The sequence below is a fragment of the Cinclus cinclus genome, chromosome 1 (assembly GCF_963662255.1).
Source record: "Cinclus cinclus chromosome 1, bCinCin1.1, whole genome shotgun sequence".
NCBI classification, from domain to species: Eukaryota; Metazoa; Chordata; class Aves; order Passeriformes; family Cinclidae; genus Cinclus; species Cinclus cinclus.
Genome location: NC_085046.1, coordinates 32,748,103 through 32,770,835, shown reverse-complemented (window position 1 = coordinate 32,770,835; position 22,733 = coordinate 32,748,103). Strand labels below are relative to the sequence as shown.

General features: G+C 40.1%; 1 protein-coding gene across 2 annotated transcripts; it reads right to left on the bottom strand.

Annotated features, from left to right (window-relative positions):
* Positions 1 to 3,266: 3,266 nt before the first annotated feature.
* Positions 3,267 to 21,603, bottom strand: SNX10 (sorting nexin 10). 2 transcript variants are annotated; one of them, XM_062495777.1, is made up of 7 exons: positions 21,580 to 21,590; positions 21,382 to 21,466; positions 16,262 to 16,348; positions 13,553 to 13,653; positions 12,899 to 12,997; positions 4,607 to 4,822; positions 3,267 to 4,149 (listed from the first exon to the last, which is right to left on the bottom strand). In XM_062495777.1, the coding sequence occupies exons 1-7, from the start codon at positions 21,588 to 21,590 to the stop codon at positions 4,071 to 4,073; spliced, it is 678 nt and encodes a 225-aa protein (XP_062351761.1). In that variant the 3' UTR covers positions 3,267 to 4,070. The 2 variants fall into 2 exon arrangements, with proteins under 2 accessions (XP_062351761.1, XP_062351771.1); XM_062495787.1 differs by lacking the exon at positions 21,382 to 21,466 and having other exon boundaries at positions 21,580 to 21,603.
* Positions 21,604 to 22,733: the final 1,130 nt, after the last annotated feature.

Below are 22,733 nucleotides of genomic sequence, written 5' to 3'. Positions count from 1 at the left end.
AGGGGAGGAGGGAGGGAGGGAAGGAGGGAGGAGAGCAAGGAGGGAACGCTGCGGCAGCGCGGGCGGCCGCCCCCAACCCACCCCGGCTCCCCCTCCGCCGTTGCTATGGGCTGCGGTTGCCACGAGTTACCGGAGGAAGGCTGGGCGGCCCCGGTCCCCGAGTAGCGGGCGCGGGGCGGAGCGGGGCGGAGAGCGCGGCGGCCCCAGGTAAGGCTCTCGCCCCGCTCCGCTCCGCGGCCCCGGGGCAAGGCAGGGCAGGGCAAGGCGCGAAGAAGGGCCGGGCCGGGGCGCAGCGGGGAGCGCGATCTGGGATGCTGCCGTCCTTCTGCCTGTTTTCCCCCCGCTGGTTGTTTTGTTCCTTTTCCCCCTCTCCCCCTTTTCTGGGTGCTCCCGCCCGCTCGGCGCTCGGAGCGGCGCGCACCCCGCGGGCTGCCGGCGCTGCCGGAGCGCTGCGGCGGCCGCACCCGCGGAGCATCCTCGGGCTCCCCGCAAGCCGAAAGCGAGCCCGAAGTCCAGAGTTCGATTTCTGTCCACAAGGCCACTTGTATTAATTTCTAAGGCGGTTTTGTTCCAGAAGGCAAAGAAGCGACTTAACCCCTTATGGCGCATTTTTTACACCCTAGTACAAAATAGTTGTGTAATAATTTCCAAAATCGTTTAGGACTTTCGTGGAAAGAATCAGCCTGAGACTGGAAATCGTTATTTATATTTCTGCCACCTTGTAAAAGCTAGGGAGGAAAAGTAAAGCCCCGGTCCTTAGCCCTGAGCCTAGTCCTGCAATTACAGGGAAACAGCACAGGACCATACAAGGTTTATTCTTCTTCTCCATACCGTGTATAACAGTGCAAGTCACAAACATTTTTTGTTTTAATAATTCATACCAATTATATAAAATTTAAATATTCATCTGGAAAACAAATTTACTTTGTCACCTGTCAAAAAAAAAAAGATGTGGACATCGAAGTTTGCACTGTTCTAGAGCACGGGATTTAGAGTATAAATTTGCCTCAGTGCTTATAGAAATACATTACTATGCAAACAATTTTCACTCCAAACACACCATCTTTGTGGAGTTTCTTTGCTATTCTTTTTGTAGAAAATCTAAAGAATTGCAAATCCGAACACAACACAGTGTGTGTGTGTGTGTGTACACAGTATGTATATGTATCTACAGACCTATATACTATATGTATATATTTATGTATATGTATGCACATATTACAAAAATAACCAAAGAGTAAATTACACACAGTAAGTCATAAAGTGATTAGGATATTGATATTGAAATAAAGGAAATCTCACTGTCAGGTTTAAACATGAGCTAGAAAGTAGTAACTTGATTTAATTACTTAAAAGCTTTTAAGAGATCATCATAAAAATAAGGAGGTAAAGCTATAAGCAAAAGATGAAGAGAAGCTTTTGAATGCAGAATTATTGCAATTAGATGTAAAGAAATCTGATTACTACTTCTAATTTATAAATTAGGTATTACCCTCTTTTTTAAAGAAAAAGCTAGCAGGAAATGTCAGCATTATTCAAAACTAAAAAATGAGAATCAAAATACCAGTGATCAGCTGATCAAACTGTATGCCATAGTGTTGAAAAATCACCAAATCATTAAAGTAACAAAAGACATTATTTTTTAACATTTACATTTGTAAAAGTTACATTTAATATTCCAATGAAACAAAATGCATTAAAGTCTTTATATGTGATTACATACAGTTGATAACATGAAGGAGCCATACTAAAGAGTATGGAGTACTTTCCCTCCCCCATTACTAAGAAAAATTCCAGTAACACTAGCTACACAAACAACATTCAAAAGATAAATATTTGAACAAATTTCTGTCAAAGCTGAGAGGAAAGTTATAGTAGTCTTAGATTTTTTAAACAGAATCATGAAGAAAATAAGAAAATAACAACGGAGCTATTAGAAAACAGATATTTATTTCAGAAATATCTTCATCTGGAAAACACTTGCTGTCATACTGATAAGCTTCTCGAATTAAAAAATAAAATCAGCCACAAAGCCTCTCCAAACCTTGTGTTTTTGTTATTTCCATACGTACTGAGGATGTGTTAGTAAACCAGAACTTTAAAGTGCTTCAAGAGTTTGGCTCAATCTTTTGAAACAAAAGAAAAACCTACATTGTCTTAAACAAAAATTGTAATATCCTTCTCAATATTATTCCGGTTTTCGTTTTTAAATCCCTTCCACTTGTTAAATAAATTCGCTAAACAGTTGTTTTGTAATGTGCCATCTTAAAAAATATAGGGAAAAAAAAATCAAGTAATCAAAATCTCTGACTGGCAGTAACAGCTATTTTTAAGCTACTTTTAGTGATATCGTCTTGCTTTAATTAAACGTTATCACTTTTACATTGCAAATAGCATTGCTGCTAACTCACAGGCTGAGATGGTGAATAGATATATTTGTGCAATTCAGTGAGACTGAGCAAAAAGAAACACGGATACTTATCTTACAAAGTGCTACCATCAACAAAATACAGCGGCTTAAAGTAGTTACCTAAGATACGTTATTCTCAGGCTATTAAAACCTGTTTCTAAAATTACACAGATTCCCAGCTGGATGCTTTTAAAAAGCATGCCCACACATGTTTATGCTACTACCCCTTACTAGCTGTCTATTTAATAATCTATTGTTTCTGTAATTCACAGGTTTAAAATGCTCCTTCTTTGAAAGTAACCACAGGTTTTTTTTTTAAAAAAAAGGAAAGAAGAAGAAAAGAAAAAAAAAAAAAGGCATGTATTTATATCTATTTCTAGACCGGTAACTACCACACTGAAGTTAATGGGAGCTTTGCTAGGGTGATCAGACCCCCTAGCTCTTTTTAATAGCAGTTAAATGTCAAATATAAATACAACACCACAGTGAAACATATTCCTTTGACAGAATCTGAGACAAGACACTACACAGCTGCTGTGAACAATAAAGAGCAAAACTGACGTTTAATCAAAATAAGTGTTGGTGGTTAAGAAGTTGTGTTCAAGCCTGCCTTTTGTTTGTGAAAAAGTCAATATTCCAACATGGTAACTACAGCCACAATGAAATCAGCAGCTCCTGTTACTCACAGAGGAGAGTGGAGAGGGCCACATCCATGCAGGGTATTACAGCTGTGTGATTATCATCATCTCACAGAGGGAGATACTCCCCATTTCAGCTGCTGAACTAAAACACCACTACCATCACCTTCAAATATTGATGCCTAAAGTTAAACATGTTGGGTGAAATCCTGGCCCTAGTGAGATCAGTGCAAAATTCAGCCATTGGTTTCAATGGACCTCATCCAGGATTTTCTCCGGGAATGAGTATCCATAATTCCCTGGGAGCTGAGAATCTCCAGCAAGCCTAGAAATGATGTAATTTTTATTTATATTTCTAAACTTCTAAGCAACCATGCTCAAGAATTTTTGCCTTCAGTACTTACGCATGATAAAACCAGTCTTTCCATAAACACTGCAGAAGGACCAGAGGAAGATGTATTTATATCTCAAATTGTCAGCAGCATATAGTTTGTACGAATGTTGTTTTGCTGATGTTGCTGAGCTACTTTAAAAAGTGAGTACCTTGGTGGGTGTGTAATTTCATCACCAATGTCAAATGACTTCTAAAGATGAAACTTCTCTGATGCAAATTACTAAAAGATGCTTTGAATATGTTTGACATGATATACCAACTTTTAAGATGAGGAATTAAGTTATCTTTATTTTTCAAATATGAGACATACACTCACTGAGGGAATTACTTTAACTGCCATCTATGTCAGAAAAACATGACTTACCCAATACTGAGATTTTAATAGTCACAAAAACATAAATAGGTAGCATGTAGACCTGCACCAAGATACATTACAAAAAAAAAAAATCACCAAAAAGATAGTGTCGAGGTCTGTTTGGAGTATTTTGTAAGGACATGTGGTTGCATTAAATGATGGGTCTTTTAAATACACATTGCCAGACAGCCCTGTTTGTGTGGTACACATAACCAGTAAAAAATCAGAAACTGCTCTGTACTGTCCTTAAGGTAGCAATATAGGAATGATTTTTCATGATTCTTCAGAAGCTGGGCTTGCTTTACATCCACATGAAATGCTGTCATCACTAGGTCCGAGCCCGGAGGATGAACTGCAGAAAGGGGGGGGGGGGGGGGGGGGGGGGGGGGGGGGGGAGAAAAAAAAATAAAAGGAGGAAATTGGTTTTCACAACACACTCAAAGCCTGAGTAACAGAGGAGAACTTTAATTATCTCCAGTCACAAAGAGAGACAGGAAATTTGGACTTTTAATTAGCCATTTGGAGTGCAGTTGGATATTTTTTTAGCAAGATAATTTAAACGCGAATAATTCAAGTCTGACTAAATGAAATTCACATAATCAGAATGCAGATAATTGAATTTCTACTGCATTCATTAATTCAGTGTGGAGGTGTGTGTGAAGACTTCTATGATGAGCTGTCACAGCTCAATAAAATCTCAGTCAATTAATTTTTTCATTATCTTAGTATTACATCAACAAAAAAGTGAAGCATGTGCGTGTGTATGTATGGATATATAATCTCAGAAAGTAAGGATATACAGAATTCACCTCTCTGAATCAGAGTCTGCATCATTTTTTCCTTTTTTTCTCTCTTCTTCTTCTATAGGAAAACGTCTGTTCAGAGAGGCGAAACTGTGAATCGCATCAGCAACAGAATATTTGGTCTGCCCAGACACACAGGCCTCCATATCTTCTGGGCTTAGCTGAGTCTGTAAGAAGAGGTGAAGCCTGCTATCTGAGAGCAATAATGCATCCTGTAGGATCCTGGAAAAGGGAAAAAAGGCAAATGTTTACATATAAACTGTGCGCAGGCACGTACACAGACAGACAGACAGACACACACACACACATATATATATATATATATATATATATATTCTGAAGTGTTTTCCCAGAACAAATTCTAAATTATGTCCTGCTTTTAAAGTTTTCAGATGAATCCTAAATCAGTAACAGAAGGCAATGAACATATTAAAGTGATTAGGTGCGTGTTACTTTCTTATTACATTATTTGGAATTTTAGGTGAGTAAAAACATGAAGCTAATAGTTAGGCACATCTGCTATTAGAATAACTTCAAGGACATTTCTTCCATTTAACCATCTGCTATTACCACATGGATCAATTAATGATTTTTAGGCAGTTGGAGGCTTATACTCTTACAAAAATTCGGTGTCTTTTTTTTTAATAACTGAACTTTTATAAAATTTACAAGTCACCATTTTATTGGTGTAGAGAGAGAGAGTACGAAGGCAGAACAGTTTTCATACATGTGCAACATCAGCACTATCAACAACTGAGCCAACACTAGCCAAAATTATTTACACTGTTACAAATATGCATACACTTCAGCTAGAATAAAATTGCTAATACTGAATGCTGGTTTTAATTTACTTACAGATAGTTTTTCAGAGACTCCTAAATTTTATTTAATTCCAGATATTATTTTCAAAAATCGGTTTAAAAATTTGGTTAATGTATATTTTAAATTAAGTCTCCAAATAAATTTAGCACAGAGTATTTACTTAAAACGCATGACAGCAAACAAAATACAATATATTCCAGTAACACAGAAAGTTGTAGAGGGACCTTTTCAAGGCCTGAGAATTGAGGATCATCATCACCGTTTTTAAAGACAAGATATGCAAGTTTTCTTCAACCTTTCTTTAAAGAAGGAATTCTTTACTATACAAATCCTAGAATGATTAACAAGGAACTTCTTCAATTTGTGTGTGTCATTTTACTCACATATTAAAGATCTCAGAGTCTATGACCACGCCAAAGAATGCTCCACAGAAAATTATTAAAATATCTTTAAACAACTGAAAGATACTCAGAGTCAGTATTTACCTATTTATACCCGTTTAGGTTACAGTTTTTACAAAAAAAAAGTAATTGCTGTGCAACAGGAAACAAGAGGTGACATTAATGTAAGAACTAGTATGAGCAGAAAGAAATATTGCATTTTAAAGGTACTCTGACTAAAATGAAAAGTGTAACTGATTAGTTCCTTCTCTTGAATAAGATTAATGGTGTGTTTGGACTGTAACATTTTAAACACAAATACATTCTGAAAACTGCTCTCTAAAGCAGCCAACATTACAATAACATTTAATAAATGCATAAGAGGATTTCTGGCTTCATTCAAGCCCATAAAAATATGTCAAAATAAGTAGTAAGAGATATCTACATGAAATCACAAGATACTCATGTGCATGCACATCTCACTTGCCTAGGTGAACACGCAGTCTCAACCAAACAACTCCAACTCTGACACCTTCCAATAAGGAAATGTCTCCAACATTCGACCCTAATGATCTACCAGGTGCGGGTGAAATTGAGTCTCAGAAAGATCAGATTTTGCTGAAGTTCAAAATAAGCACACTTTCATACATAGAGAAAGCCTTTTTAATCCAATCTGAATTCTTGCAATTTTAACAGCAAACAGACATCTGTAAAATCAACGTGTGTAATGCATTAATAGACAGAAAAACTTCTTTGTAGACTAAAATCCAGCAAAGGCTGTGTAAAAATGATTCTAAACAGAATTTACAGGTCCGCACACCTTGACAGCAACAGCTTCATGATTACAGTTTGAAAAGCCATCATTCAGCAGCCACTAAAAGAGGATTTCAGCCTTGACTCTTGATAAACCCACATTCCAAACAAAGACAAACATTGCAACAAAAAGCAGAGATACCATTCCAGACAATAAATCCACTTTTATAGTTTATGCAATCGGGAGAGTAAATATTCTCCTTCTGCTTCTCTTAAAAAGAAAAAGCAAAAGAAGAAAAACAAAAGAAAAATAATGCGCTGTAGTTTCCTGTAGAGTAACTACAGTTACTGTTTTTCCCAGGCACACTGAGGGGATGCACATTTCTGCACATTCTAACGTTTGCGTGTCTAATGCCAAGTAACACAGCAAAAAGCCAAGTCATTAAATTCTGTGAATGGCGTTTAGTTTCACAGATTTTCCTTCTTGCTGTACCTTCAAAAGTTTCCTGCCAACCAGTGAAAACACGAGTAACTAACTGTTCATGAGATTACACTACACTTACAGCTCTGTTGCTGTTTGAAATGTATTTTATTTTCTTTATAAAATAACGGGTAATCTTTAAAATTGATTTTAGATGGTTTGAGGCATTACACCAGAGAAGTAATGAGCACTAATGTCAATGATATTGGACACAAATTCATTTTAGCTTTATTTCATGTCCAGTACAATTCTGCTAAGCCTTGAACTGCTAAAGCACTGTTATTAACTCGGCAGTAACCTAACACATGGAACAGCAAACAAAAGTGATAAGAGTACAGACTGATCAGGACCTCAAGGCTACTGTCCTTTTTCTGCAGCTATAATTCAATTTCCAATTTTACTTTACATTGGACTCATTATTTCACAGTAATTTTCTTTTCTGCTTCATAGTGCCATCTGGAGGTGAAGAGAAGGGAGTGAAGAGAAACTAAGGTGCAGAAATGGAAAGATGTTCACAAAGCTAATCTCACCCACACTCATATAGTCATATAGGTATATATGCGTGTGTTCACTATGTGTTCACATTGAGACCAAACACTTAATACATTTTGCAAATCATTTAAAACCATTCTGAAAGCAGATACGCAAACATCTTTTACCTGGTTGTACTGTTGAAGAATTTCTGTTTTCTCTTAGTTAAAAAATAACTGCTGCTTTTCCCACCCCCTCTGAACCGACAGGTTGGAACTGCTTTTTAATTGCATGCTTCAAGCAATCAAAATGAAAAATAAATTCTGCACTAGCCATAAATGTTCAAAATACTCTTTCTTCAAGGGAGTACCCATACATTTGTCACCAGATGGTACTAGTAGTATTAAGTGCTGGTACAGCAGTTGCTGTCTGGGGCTTTTGCTATCCTGGGGGCTCACTGTGTGAAGGGCCGTACATTTAAAGAGTAGACTTGGCTTCAAGGACTTAAAAAAATGAAAATTACAAACCACCACCTAACAAATTGACAAGGCAAGAGGAAGGGAGGAGTGTCACAACATTAATACTCGGGTGTCTTGGCGGAGGCCGGACGCGTGCGCAGTGTCGACACAAGCGGTCGTGCTCCCGGTGCTTCTTCAACACTTTCACTGCAGGCAGTGCCAGGCAGGGCTGTGCTTACAGGGTTGTAAATCAGCACTCGCTGCCGTGGCGCTACTGGAGGAGTCACGGCTCACGGTAATAATTCCCATAAACTGACTGAGCATATTTAAGAGAACAACAGACCTTCTATGCACGCCTGCAAGAAGAAGGAAAGGCTAAACCCTGCAAGTCTTGATCCCATCAGTAGTCATTACTTGTCAAGAGATTTCACTCCTCTTGGCCAGATTGCTCACATGCATAATGACTACTTATGTGATTAAGGGGGCTGCAGGATAAGGCTCTACATTAGAATTAGAGATAATAAAATAATTTTTTATTCACAGCCATGTGAATCTTTGTTTGTAAGCTTTCAGTAAATGCTCGTGATCTCTAGACCTTTAAAGAAGCAAGACTGAAAAACATCACTTCACAAGCAGAAGAAATAATGTCATTTTTGAGGAAATGCTGGATACTATATGAGGAATATTTCTCTTTTCCTGCGTTATGGCAAAAATATTTACAAAAGAAAAAGCATGTGTTTTTTCTGATTTGGAAAAGGTCCAAAATCTGGTTTTCTTCAACATGATTTTATTAGGTATATTATACACTGTTCTGCTGGAGAAAAACAACATATGGCTGAACAGTACAACTTAATCCTAACTAAAGATTTCCTGTATCTACTGTAACCTAATACAATGACAGATGCACACTTGAATGTGTGTGGAAGGTTAACACTCCGATTTTGTTTTCGACAAATTTACTCTGCCCATTCACATCAGCTCACGAGAGCCAGGGAAAAACCCAAGGAGCTTAGAGGCAGGGGAATGACAGCCTGTGCTGTGGTGCCCTCTACTGAGCATCCATCCCCTCAGCCCCAGCCCACACCGAACAAAGCCTCAGTTTCCTCTTTTTAAAAGCTGACTGTGTTTCCTCCTTCACTTTTTGTAAGGGAGGAAATGTTACTGATATCAACCAACTGTGAAGCAACTGTTGGGTATGTGATAATGCATGCGGTTAAGGAGAAGATTAAGCCACGTGTGCCTGCTGCACATTATTCCCTCACCAGTTAGGAAATAGCAGCAAGCCTCCACTGGAGAGAGGCAATTTGCCCAAGGTGGTTCCACCTGCCCCACAACCACCAATGGTCCTGGCAGGGGGAAGCTGGTATCCATCCCATTTGGAACCAGTCTCCTGCCTTCCACATCCCTGAGACAGCATCCCTGGAGACACCTCCAGAAGAGACCTCTGATCTTGCACCAGCTGCAGCTTGTGAGACTGCAGGGGAAAAGGCAAGGAGGTGGGAGGAAAACGGCAAAAACACCAGAGACACCTTTAGAAAATGGCTCTGCCTTAGGCAGATGAGTTTTGGGTGGCTTGCTCGCTCCAGCAGCAAGCAAGCCTGATGCATGACCCTCTGGAGGATACTGTGGATGCCCTCTGTTCCCTGTGGATCCAAGCATTTTCTTTCTCAAAAACTCTGTCTTCCACCCCATCATAAAACTGCGTGTCTGAAAAGTAATTGAAGAGTAATCCTTCTCCCTAAATCACATAAGTTTTTGGGATCTGACTACATTCAGTTAAAAAAAAAAAAGTCATCAATTGAACTCAACTTCATTCAAAATGGCTTTGTTAATTAGTTCTCTCATGAGCAAACCCAAATGATCTTCTGTGAAGGTAATCTAAATCCCCAAGTCAGACCTGCACAGATACAAAGGGATGAAAGCAAAGAGGATTTTACAGAAGCTAAAATTATAAGATAGTGTTTTCATTTTGACCTCTTAAACTTAAAAGTTTAAGAATAAACTTTTCCTGCAAATTTACAGGTATCCTCAAAGGACAAGGATACTTAGCAGGAAAAGCACATAATTTTCCTTATTCTTTCTTTCAATTCATAATTGAAAAGAGGCTAGCTGACTTCCGTTAATGCAAATGGCCTCTTGAAATATTAAATTATGCCTGGACAAGAAGTGAGCTTTATAGCTCTTCATCACCCAGAGATAATAACCTGTAAGACAAGTAGATCTTACTCTGCATTTGTGCAGTAAAACCAAATCAAAATGGGACACCTGTTACCAGATTTCACCAAAGTCTAGTGCTTAACTTCCCAGCTGTTGGCCTAATTCTTAGGCTACTGTGCTCAGCATGGAGAGGCTACACAAAAGGCTCTAAGCACATACTGTGCCCTGTGCTAACTCACCCTGGAGTGAGAAGTGAGGAAGGACAACAGAACTCTGTAGCCATCCACATACAGGCAGTATGGAGGTGTTCCCAGGGCCAGAAGCTGAGCACTACAGAGCCTCCAGCTGTTCAATCCTGGCTCCTCAGGCACGTGGCTCCTGCACAGGCTGGCACTACAGCAATCTGGTCATACAGCTCAGGGCACAAACCAAGGCTTAGAAAAATCTAAACCCCCTCTTCAGAGACATCTTGGATCCTGATAACACATGGGATTCCTGCACCACAGGCAGGCATTTAAAAACCCAACCTGCAAACCTCTCTCCAGACAGGTCCACATTGGCTCGAATCCCATTTCTTCCCACGGCCACAAAGAAACACCAGTAGGATTGTGAGCCAGAGCACAGTGACTGCTGTCATTGCTGGGGTGAATGGAGCTCTCAGCTTATCAGTTTTGGGTTAGGGTCCTCCCTTTCTAATGTATCAGAAAGGTCCTGCTTCACCTGGCATTGCCTCCCCACAGCATCCAGACCCAGAGCTTCAGTAAAGTGTGTATATAATCTATGTAGCATATGTATACTGTACATATATGCATATTTTACATATAGAACATACTTATATACAGAATATATATGTATGTATAACATACATATGTATATTATACCTACGTATTTTTTTATATATATATATATATATATATATATATATATATATATATATATATATATATATTTTTTTTTTTTAATACTAACTCTCGTTAGGGAGTTCCACAAATTCAATCTCAGGAAAATAATCATAACCTCTGGTTCAGAGTCATAAAATTGGGGGGGGGGGGGGGGGGGGGGGGGGGCGGGTGGTGGGAGGGAAAGCATCATTAGCAGCTGAGCCAATAGGAAGATGCCTTCTGTGAGCAGCAGCAGCAGCAGCAGCACAGCGGGGCCAGCCAGCAGAGGGCAATGGTACAGCACATAACGTGCCAGGCCAGTGTATCTCAATACAATCTCTTGAAAATTCCTTCCAACTGCTCCCCAGGGCTGAGAGAAGGCTGACACTTTCCTTGCACTCAAGTTCAAACATTTAAATCGCTACCTTACAACTGAGTTGCCTCTTTTCCCACTCCTGGACTTACAGCAGCATGGTGAAATGCTCCACATGCTGTCATTTTCTGCTGTCAGTATTCATTTAAGCTACAGTCATCCACAAAATTGGAGCAAGAGGATGTCTTTTAAGGTGATCTACCTTTCTTTTTTGCCTTTTGAAGAGCAGACAGCAGTTGTAAACATTTCTGATGCTGGTGTACCTTACTGCCAGACTGGTCTCTTTGCCATTTTAAAATGAGAGTGTTTTTTGAAATGCACTACTCCATGGGACAGCACAGCTAAGACAGAACTGCTGAGACCCAAGAACCTGAGCTACCACATTCTTCATATCATCACTGACATGCTTCTAGGAGCACAGCCCTTCCATTTCACTGCTTTTCTTTCCTGAGGTGTAAAAATACCCTCTAATCCTTCTCTGCCTTCTCCTCCTGTCTCACATGCCTTCAGCCAGTATTTATTGGCTGACCTTTTGGCCACAGATCCTATATAACTGCATGCAGAATATTATTCCTGCAGCAGTTAGCTGTCCCTGCCTTCAGCTGCTAAGCCTAACAAATATACCTCAGGACCAATGATTTGTTGTCTGTTAGGGAGGCTTATAATACACTGACTGGAAAGAAGATGAATAGTCTCTGCTTGCAGTTTCACCATGCCCTTACCCTGAGCAGCAGCTAAAGGCAGCTGACAGAGGCACACACAGCTCCCACCCCAGCAGCTGTGAGCAGCCTGCTCTCACACCAGCACTGCCAGGACACAACAAGAATGGCAGAGAAAAAGCAGAAAATTACACCAACAGGGCCTCTGCTACTGCAGAAGGTGAAGTGGTCACAGCAGTGGGACTGAGGGATGCAGTACTGAAACTCATACACTACTGCCATGTAATGCAGGTCAGGGTCTAACTAAACCTGATGAATGATTTTATACAGATTGCAGCTACACTGAAAATGGCCACAGCTGCTAGAGCTTGCTTATGTTAGTGGGACTGGTAAACAAAGTAATTTGCATTATAGGAAAGCTCTGTGTTAGGAGATGTCACTAGAGAATTTTCCCAGGTTCACAGGGGTTTAGTTAGCCCACAAAGACACCGATTTTCCATGAACATAAATGGGGGAGCTTTGTACAAGAACATCCAGCTCCTTATTTAAAGGTAGAAACAGACATCACAGTGACAGATCTCCCAAACTTAGCATGCAATTGCAAATTGATTTAAAGCTAAGCCTATTATCTATAATCAGTTCAATGAAACACAATGGAAAAGCCCCAGCTGAAGCCTCCTTATAACCAATACAGTTGAAGTCACGTTCATGAATTATGACTGCGCAAGTAAAAAAATGTAACTAAACGTGTAGCACGTACAGATGACCACAGGGTGGCTCTCAAGTACCAGAGATGAGCTATTTTAAACCCAAAATTGATGACCTCATAAAAATTCCAACACCTCTGGATAGGCTGTACTCACTTTTCCAGGAATTCCTGCAGACCCTGACGGCGATGGTCCACGTGATTAGGATTGTTCATATTGAAAAAGGGAGTTCTGGATGGCAATTCAGGTAGCTGTCTTTATAAACAGGAAAAAAATACACAGTTAAAACCAAATGTGAAACAGCAGAGAAAAATTCAGTAAGCAAATGCCAACACCAAGCATGTGAAAATCATGGGTTATGTTCCAGTAGCCCTTGAAACCAATTTGGGAACACAAGGTCGAGAAACTGAAGGGCTTCTCACACACCTCAAAGGGGAAAATAAATTAATCTGATTTTTCTGGTCCAGTTGTTAAGCCTGCATCCATGTCTGGCTGAGTCTCTTATGGTGCTTGCAAGACCTAAGCATATCAAAGAACAACAAAGAGGAGGTACAAACACCTACATTAGACTGTTATTTCAGCTACCTGAGCATAGCAAAAGAAAATACAGATCAAGTCTCTTACAAATTAGAGGGGGGCTCACCAAAAAAAAAAAAGGCTAGAAGTACAAACCACATTCTTCCTGGTTTAAAGCACATGAAATAAATTCTACAGAATAAACCTGTGCTAGTAAGAAACATGGGATACTTTCCAGATCTGATTTCTGTACGACTGACAGATTATTAAATAGCCATATATAAATTTGCTCACATAAGCACTGCATTGCTCTGAAGCCTCTGCCGGAGCCAAAGAAATTCTCGATAGCGTCGTCTGACACAGGATGTTTTCCTTGTAAAGCATATACTGTTTGTCTGTTGGGAAATAAAAAACATTTGCTTTGCAAATCAGCCTAAGCTAAAATGCAGGCATGGTATTAACAACGCATCCAAGATGTTATATTAATGCCTGAGACACCAATGGAAAGCTTGACATTAATTCAGTTTATGTTAAGAACTGTGCTTTACCTCAGGCAGGACTGGTGACAGTTTCTACTGCTTCTCAGGGAAATATTTTTCATTGCTTTCTTTTTAAAAGCAAGAGATTTGGATTACAGTACAACTTACAGTAACAGGAAAAAATAGACCTCAGAAAAAGGTTTCAGTAGATAATGTCAATCTTTGCAGGGGAAAAAGATTTGTAGCTATTCTAGTTAGAATCCTGCAAACAGCTACACGGAGTTTTTCCAGTGTGCAGTCCCACTTAAATCAAACCAAAGAAATCAACATGACTGCTCTCTGCAAGCAGCAGCATCTGGAAATTTGCCCACAGAACACTATTAGTTCACTGGGAAAATGTCAATTCATCAAAAGAGAAACAATTTGTGAAAATTAAGTACTTTTGCCAAATTTTCCCATGGAGCATACATTTAGATGAAATCCCTCATACCAGACAGGACTCCATTAGAAAACTGCCTGCAGTCCAGCCCACCCTCCCTGCCTGCCAGGAGCAGTAACTCCAGCCAGCCACCAGATGCAGACTGTGAGAGCACAAAGATGACAGCCTTCTGGAACAGAGGTGCACACCCAGGATACTGCAGTTTAAGAAGGTAAGTGCTTGAAGAGCTGGGTAGAAGGGGAACTCAGCTGGCCTGAATGCCAGGCAGACACAGTACTTTGAGTCCACTGAGAAGTCTCGATGGTAGGACTGACCCAGGGACTTGGTCTCTGGCACTGTGGTGGCAGGAAGCTGAGTTGATGCTTAATAGCTTCAGAGATGCCCAGTGATGGATCATATATCACTGTATGCAGGGTTTGGCTGGGTGACAGTGAATTTTCTTCACAGTAGCTGGGGCTGTATTTTGGATCTGTGCTGGAAACAGTGCTGGTAGCACAGGGATGTTTTAGTTACTGCTGAGCAGTGCTTGCAGAGCCAAGGCCTTTTCTGCTCCTCAAACCACCAGTGAGAAGGCTGGGGGTGCAGGGGAAACTGTGAGGAAACACAGGTGGGACAGCTGATCCCAACTGACCAAAGGGATATTCCATACCATATGGCATCATGCTCAGCCATAAACTAGGCAGGAGACTGGCTGGGGACCGCCACTGAGGGACTGGCTGGGCATTGGTTACTTGGTGCTGAGCACAGGTTTTCATTTGCATCACTTGTTTTTCTACAGTTTTATCTATTTTTCTATTTTCTTTATTAATATTGTTATTACTGTTTACTATTTTATTGGTTTTTTATTATTATTAATGTTATTACTACATCTCAATTATTAAACTGTTCTTATCTTAGCCCACAAGTTTTCTCTCTCTTTCCCCCCACCCAGTTCTCTTCCCTCCACCCTGCTGGTGGGGCAGAGGGGATGTGAGCAAGCAGCTGTGTGTGGTGCTCAGTTGCTGGCTGGAGTTGAATGAAGACACATTGGGTCTAAAAAACATCTTCCCAACTCAGCAGACGCTGACAAAGCCTTAATACACTTTTATTCAGAGACACTGATGTCTGTGAAACAGTAATACAGCACCCACCCTGTCAAATCTACAGAATTTCTGTTTACCTGAAATGAAAAATATAATTGCTTTGGAAGCAGTACTTGAAGCACATTGCAAATTTGAACATTTTACAACTCTGATTGCCACACAGGAGAGAAGTACTTGCCACACAGACATTTGATAAGTCATCATTTGACTGCTTGCTCTCATACACTAACTGCTTAACTCTTCTACACAGGAAGGAAATGCTTTTGGTTTTGTGCCAAGCATTAACCATGTAACTTGGTGCTCTCAAATACCTTTATTCTATACTGCAATTAAAATCCTTGGATCTAGATTTGGCAAATCAGGATAACGCCTTCCATATGTCATCCACCAAAGAACAATCAAGGAAACAAATTATGTATAGGACAGATTTAAGGCACAAAAGCACCATAATGCCAAGTGCACTCCCATTAACATATGGTGGGCTACAATCACAAACCCAAATGCAACTACTTCACACATCCAAGCACCATTAAATTAGCATCATATGAATGCCAACGCAGACTGAAAAAAACCACATTGCAGCAACCAAATAACTTGGCAAAAAGAATTGAGGAAAATTTAAAGTATAAATAACCAGATAATTACTTAAAAAGAAAGTTGTTTTCCCAGAATACCTGAAAATCAACATTCTTTTACAATGGGAAGATACAACTGACTGTAACAGTCCTCTAGTTGATAAGTAAAGCTCAGAATTGTCTGCTGCAAGACACTGTGGAATGCACATGTGAACGCATTAGGTTCAACCCCAGCTCTGCCAGACTTACGACACAGCCATTGGCAAACCCACCTCACCTGTCCCACTGCATCCCAGTTGTTAAAAAGAGAATAATAGCCTCCAGCATCCCAGTAGCAGAAATTCCATTTATATCCCAAAGACAACCCTGGCTTGGACAGAAACAGCAATAAGAGCCCAAAGAATCTGTTCTCATAGTTGTATACTTACGTGAATAAATATTTCATAGTCTATGTAAGAATGCCATGAGTCTTCTTTCTGTATTCTGGGGTCTCGCACCAAGACAGTTACAAATTCCTGCAAGTGCATAATAAAAATCAAGCGATTAATTTCAGAAGACAAAGGCAGCCTTAAAGACTCTCTTGATTGTTCTGCTGTTCCACAAACTACTGAGTCAGATTAAAAGCTGAACTGCTGTTTTATTCGATTTTGCAACCCTATAAATGGAGAAGCATAAAGCAATGAATCATCTGAGCTACACCACATGTCTGGGGAAGTCCCTGCCAAACTGCTAGCTGAAAAGGAGCATTTCAGACTAAGTAACACTGGGAAATCATATATGTTTCACCCATGGGACATGAGATCTTGGTACAACAAACTAAAAACCCAACATTCAAAGTCACACATGTAAAGGAGAATGAGGCAGGTATTTCAGGCTTTTCTCACAGTTGTAATCAACAATGACAAAGAGTACAGCTGAAAATGCAGCACTGGGGCATTTCTGTTCCAATCTGCCCATCAACCTGCCCAAGGAAGCAACAAAGCTACACTGAAGAGCAAAATTCCCCATTTTGAGGGGACAATCATATAGCGTATTTGTTGTAGAAGTTGTCATATCTAGCTTATTTCCTTGTATTTTCTACATTTATATAATAATTTAGAGGGATTCCAAAAGAGCGAGAAGGCCCGAGGATGCTACTGTAATGTAACTGGGCATCACAAATGGGAACTGGAAGAGACTGATGAATTAAATGTTTCTCAATACTGTCAACTAACAATCAAAATTTTGTTGTAGAAAAGAAAACAAACCAACTTGCAATCCTGATAAATCTGTATATTCATGCTGGGATGGAAAATATTCCTTTAAAATACAAAGGTCAAAAATGTCCTTAAGTACTTGCTACTTCTGGAGCACACTTACAGGCTGCCTTATTCCAGTTGCTTAAATAAGCTATTCATGCCAAAAGCTAAGCCAACCACTTAGCAAAGACTGAAAGAAAAGTGTATCACTTTAAGCTGTAGATATATTCCCCGAGAGGAAGGCACTGCGCAAGATCTCCAGGTACAGGAATCAACTGTAGGAGGAATGACAGGGTCTCTGGTAAAAAAAATATGCCTTTTTTAGTACATATTTGCATAAATCAAGAAATCGTGAACTAGAAAGCTCTCAAAATGTGTCTTCCTATGCCCAAACCAAAGACATCAGAAATAAAAGCTTTATTCTTTGGCCAAGTCTTCTCCCCTAACACACACTTGCATGTACCACCACTGCAAACCTTCAGTGGACTGACAGGAGAACAGTAACAACCTGAAAGGTGAAGATAAACGCTTTTTTCCCTCAACAACCATTGCACTCTGTACATAGCAGGGAGACATTAAAGGTCTGGATTAAATATCTTTTCTCCCTGATTTCCAGGTGTTACTGCTTCAGAGATGGGGAGCCTGTGGCCTGATGGCTGGACACAGCTTTTGGTTTTAGGTCACCTAGCCCAGCTCCTGGTCCCAGGGGTGTTTTCTCTAAAACTGGTGTTTACCCTTCTGGTGAGTATCATGAACACCTTGCTGAAGAAAGCACATTTGAAAGGCTCCTGCCACCTCTGCTGCCTCTTTCCTTGCTGAAGAGCACTACAAGGCCAATCCTCCCCTGCAGCTTTTTAACCCCATGTCAGTATGACACAAGAGGAACAAATGAACAAAGCTTTAATCACTTCTACCAGCTGAGGGTCATGCCTTTACTCTTACAAAAACACTAGTGGGACATATGAGGAAGTTATTCCTGCTCCAGAGAAGACAGTCAGTAATGTGCAGAACACAGGAGAGGACACCATATTGTTTTTCTCCACCTGCCTCACTATCTATAATATTTACCATACACAGATATGTAGGCAGACAGAGCAGACTTTCAGATGTACTCTGCCATCTTTTTATGTCAAAAATCTTGTCCTCCCCAAATTCCTATTTCACCATGTCCCAGTCTTCTCCAAAGCTGCGACCACTTCTCAATACACTTTCTTTCCTTTGCTGAGCACTAAATGCATCAATCCTGCAAATGGAAGAAATTATGCCAAGAAGCTTCGAGCAGGACAGTGCACTCCTCTTCCCTTCAACTGCTGCAGCACAGGAGTCACAGCCTCAGGCAGCCTGCTTTAACCTAACCTCAGTCTCCTTCCTCTCCTCTATCTGTATCATCTCATCAGGATCAGCTTCTTGTTAACTTCCCTTTCATCCAGGTTCCCCAAATTACCCCATTTGCCAAAAACCTTCCATAACCCTCTCCTTTGTACAGAATCAAAATAGTCTCCAAAGTAAAAGACTTCTTCCAAACCTTTATAATACCAAAGTATTGTGACAAAAAGTCGCTATTAGATATGCTGTTGGTTAGCTATGGCTTATTTTGCAAATCATTCCAGACCACAAGATTTACATTGGAAAACTTCTGTACACTTTTAACCTGCAATTAACTAGTCACTGAGTTTCAACATGGAGGAAGTTAAAATCCTTCAGACTCTACCTCCCAAAGAAATGAGACCTGCTGTATATGGCATGGCAGGCAGTGTCTTAGCAGTGAAGAACTGAGCCAAGAGGAAAACAATCTGCAGAACAGCAGAGCAGCTCAGCAAAATGCAGCCCTCACACACAGTCGCTGTCAGCTTCGATTTGAAACACCAGGATTTCAACAGAAGACTGGGTGATCTTCTTCCCCCTCCCCCCACCATTTACCAAAAAAATTATAATACTGAGTTTAGAATTAAGCAAGATAAACAGTATGCAACTAGAAATGAAAAATAAAAATGTACAGCCTTTCTCAAGACTTAGGGTTACTTCCCCTATTCATCTCTTGAATCCAGGAAGTGTTATTCCCATTACAGATTTTGCTGCTCTGAAACAGTGGCATTGCACATGTAGACTGTTCCTTCTCTTTTGACCTTTAAGACTTCTCCAGAATACAAGATCCCACTGGGAAAACAGCATTGTTTTAATCAAAGCAGACCTAACCACCCAGTATAAGTGATGATCCACTGCCAGAAAAGGTGCCTATGCTTTTGCATCCCTAGAGTAAAGGCCAATATTCACATACAGACTACATTATACACCAAGCAGAGTTAGGTGGCAGAATACTGCTCTGCAAGATTGCTGTTATACTCATTCATATGCATTCACTGGTCACAAACAATCAGGAGATTACAGCAATACTGGGTAAAAACTGTCTTTCTCCTCTGTATGTATTCTACTCTCTCCCCATTTTGCTATGGAAATGAGGATACTCTCAATAGACATATCTATTCTCAAGAAATGCACTGTCCACCTGGGGGAGGTGATGCTGACCTCTCCCTCCCACAGATCACCTGAAGACTAACTTAATCATTTGTCACAAAACTGTACTGCAGCCCAGCTGTACAACATGGGAGACTCAGTACAAAGCCAGCCAAGGTTTCGGGGACTTTTTAATTTTGACAGCTGCGATCCTGTACAAGGTGTCTTCCTCCCCTGCCCAGTGCTGCTTGGTTTTTCCACAGCTGCAGACCTAGCTATTATGTCACATTACATATATTTTCAGTTTTGGTTTTTTGGGCTTCTTCTTTTTTGTTTTTTCTTGGTTGTATTGTAGGCTTTTTTTTTAATTGAGGGGCATAATACAGGCATTTATATCAATGCATTCAAGAATATGTGTCCTGTAATGCTTCAGGAACAACAATTCTCTCAAAACCAAAATTTGCTGCTGACAGTTAAAATTGTCCAGGCTTGGGCAAGGAGGCCTCTTGCACTGGGAACAGTATGTACTCAAGAGAAAGCTACTGAAAGACGTGGCATCTCCATTAATTCCTTCTCTCTGGAAACTGCTGAATTCAGAGGCAAACCATTTTCTGTTCAAACTGCTAAAGCTATAGCTTTGATATGGACCCCAGCAGCCACGATGGCCTAAACGTCCCCATGAATATTCAGAATCTTCAAATCTGCCCCAAAATTAGTCATAACTACTTAACAAGCAGGAATTGCAGAGAAGTTTCTCTGGCTGGACGTGCCTTTTAATTCCTGGCTAAACCAGCCAGTTTAAGTATGGCACTGGTGGTATTTTGCTACTCTGTCCTCAAGGCCAGGAGCAGTTCAAGTAGACAGGGTCACATATAAATGACAATATGGCCAAAGTGACACCCAAACCTGGATTACACCTACTCCCTCATGGTTGCAGATCTATGAAAATAACATGAGTTGACAGCAGACTAAAAGGACAGCACTCAGGTCACATAGACACAAGCATGGAAAAACAAAATGTTCCTTTTGGAACTGCCTCAAAAGGAAAAACAACCCATACAAAGGCAGCTGAAGTAAACACAAGATATCTTTCTCTTTTAATTTTTCTCTTTTTTCTTTTTTTCTTCCCCTTCTCTCTTCTTTTGTTGGATATATTTCTGCATAACACAATGGATTCCTCCGAGAAAAGGATAAGGCAGAAGCCTTACTATATAGAATTTGACACAAAAGTGTGCCCTTCTCAGAAGTCTCTTAACATTTTCCTACTAGGAAAATAGGAAATCTGACATGGAAATATCTACTTTTAATATTAAGGGAAAATTTACCACAAGAAGGAGGAACAAAACAATCTCACATTGGTTGATTATTTGGATTAATCATTTCAGTTGCATTTTAATTCAAATGTCTGTGCTCAGGACTGTATCAGGTGATGAGCTTGTGCTCCTGTCACACATCTGATTAGTCAATAACCCCTGAAGAGTAATTTTCCACAAAGCTTCCAAAATAAATAGCATATCCCATCAGGTTGCCTGTTAGTAAAAGGATCAGCCGAAAAGGACATGAGACTTTTCACGCTGTGGGTGTTGGTATCTTCACTCCACGTATGCTGTGCAGTAAGGCTGATAAAAGACTAACAGCTGAGACAAAGTAATTTGTTGAAACTTTTAATGCTCATTGGACTGAGCAGAAGAGAACATGCAAGTGGGATTTTTGTGGTTCACACAGCTGGTAATCAGAGTTGAGACCCAGATTCAAGCATTAGTCCTATAAAATAACTAAAACTGATAAAAAGAAGACTCCATCCAAATCGTTCTCTCCTGTCTCAGTGTCTGAGCCCCTTATGCACAGTCACTTACTCTGAATGAGTATGTGATTCTTCTATCAGACTTTAATAGAAGGAACTGGCACTGCATCATTCCAAAATATTCTGTATCCTGGCAACTGGAAGTACGAAGAATACAACCAATCTTCCCTGATCCATATGAACCTTAATGAAATTCAATCCACAACTGCCAAACTTGAATCCTTTTCATTAAAGCTTAGATATAACTTACCTGTTTTTCATGTTTTGGTGTCATCTTCACTGGTTTGAAGTAAAAAAAAAAAAAACTACCTGAAAAAAAAAAACAAACCAGAACAGACATCAGATTGGTATTTAGTAGTTATTTAAAAGTCATTATCACTTTTTCTCTTTATTAGTAGACAGTGGGAAAAGCCAAGCTTAGTGCCATATATAGTAGAAAACATTTGCATTACCTCTATCTCAGAATTTATTAATTTTTAAAATAATCCCTTTTTAGAAGCAATGGGTTAGTCCCCTTCTCAGTGTATTTGTCATACTTGACATTCCAGTGATGTTTGTTCATCTCTGGAAGTCAATGCTTTTCTTCTCTGCTTCAAGAGTCATCTCAGGGTTCACCCTTGTACCCACCTCCCAGAATCTCTGCTCAGCCAGCATTCCCAGCCGAGGAAGTGCTGCCTGTGCCTCACTCCCAGGTGCCCAAGCACAAATCTTTGTGACTGCACCTGAGGTCCAGAGATTCTAAAACATCTGAGTCAAAAGAATCAAATGCCTTTCTCAACCATTTTCCTGAAACTCATCCCTCCAGAGAACTGGAGACACAAACTGCTTGGATCCTGCAGGAGAGCTAAAACTCACGCTAAATTTCACAGCATCCATGTTTTCAAACCTCCACATAGGGAAAGGTATAATTAGTCCAAATCGAATCATCCTGTCATTAACTTACACTTTAAACCTACTCTTTCACTGAAAATCCCAATTTTTTAACTGCATCTGCAGTCCAATAAACTGGACAGTTTGCTCAGGACAGGTACCCATGTCAGAAGAGCAGGACAGATTTATTTGCTTTCCAACTTATATACACACCATCTCCTGTTTAGTGACACGGAGCTTGAAGGTGCTCTTGTTATCATACAACTACATTTTTAGGTCAAGTCCAGCCAAGGAGTGCTGAACACCCCACCCCTGGCCAGTGCCTCTTACAAACACTTTCAAATTACAAACTCCATCCATTTCAATAAAGGAGGACACAAAGATAAGCACACATACATTTCTTTGACCAGGAAATTATTCTGTAACACACACTTTGTTGTCAAATTTCTGTAGGGTCAGTCATATCAAAATAGGATGCTCTGCTTCTAAGTAAAATGGGAACACATAAGACTTCATCTTAAAGGGGTCATTTTA

What these genes read in the sequence shown, in the direction of transcription:
- SNX10 (XM_062495777.1), bottom strand. An exon ending in GAATCACATACTCATTCAGA is followed by an intron (nt 16,349 to 21,381) that starts GTAAGTGACTGT and finishes ATGCACTTGCAG; the next exon opens with GAATTTGTAACTGTCTTGGT. An exon ending in ACTATGAAATATTTATTCAC is followed by an intron (nt 13,654 to 16,261) that starts GTAAGTATACAA and finishes ATTTCCCAACAG; the next exon opens with ACAAACAGTATATGCTTTAC.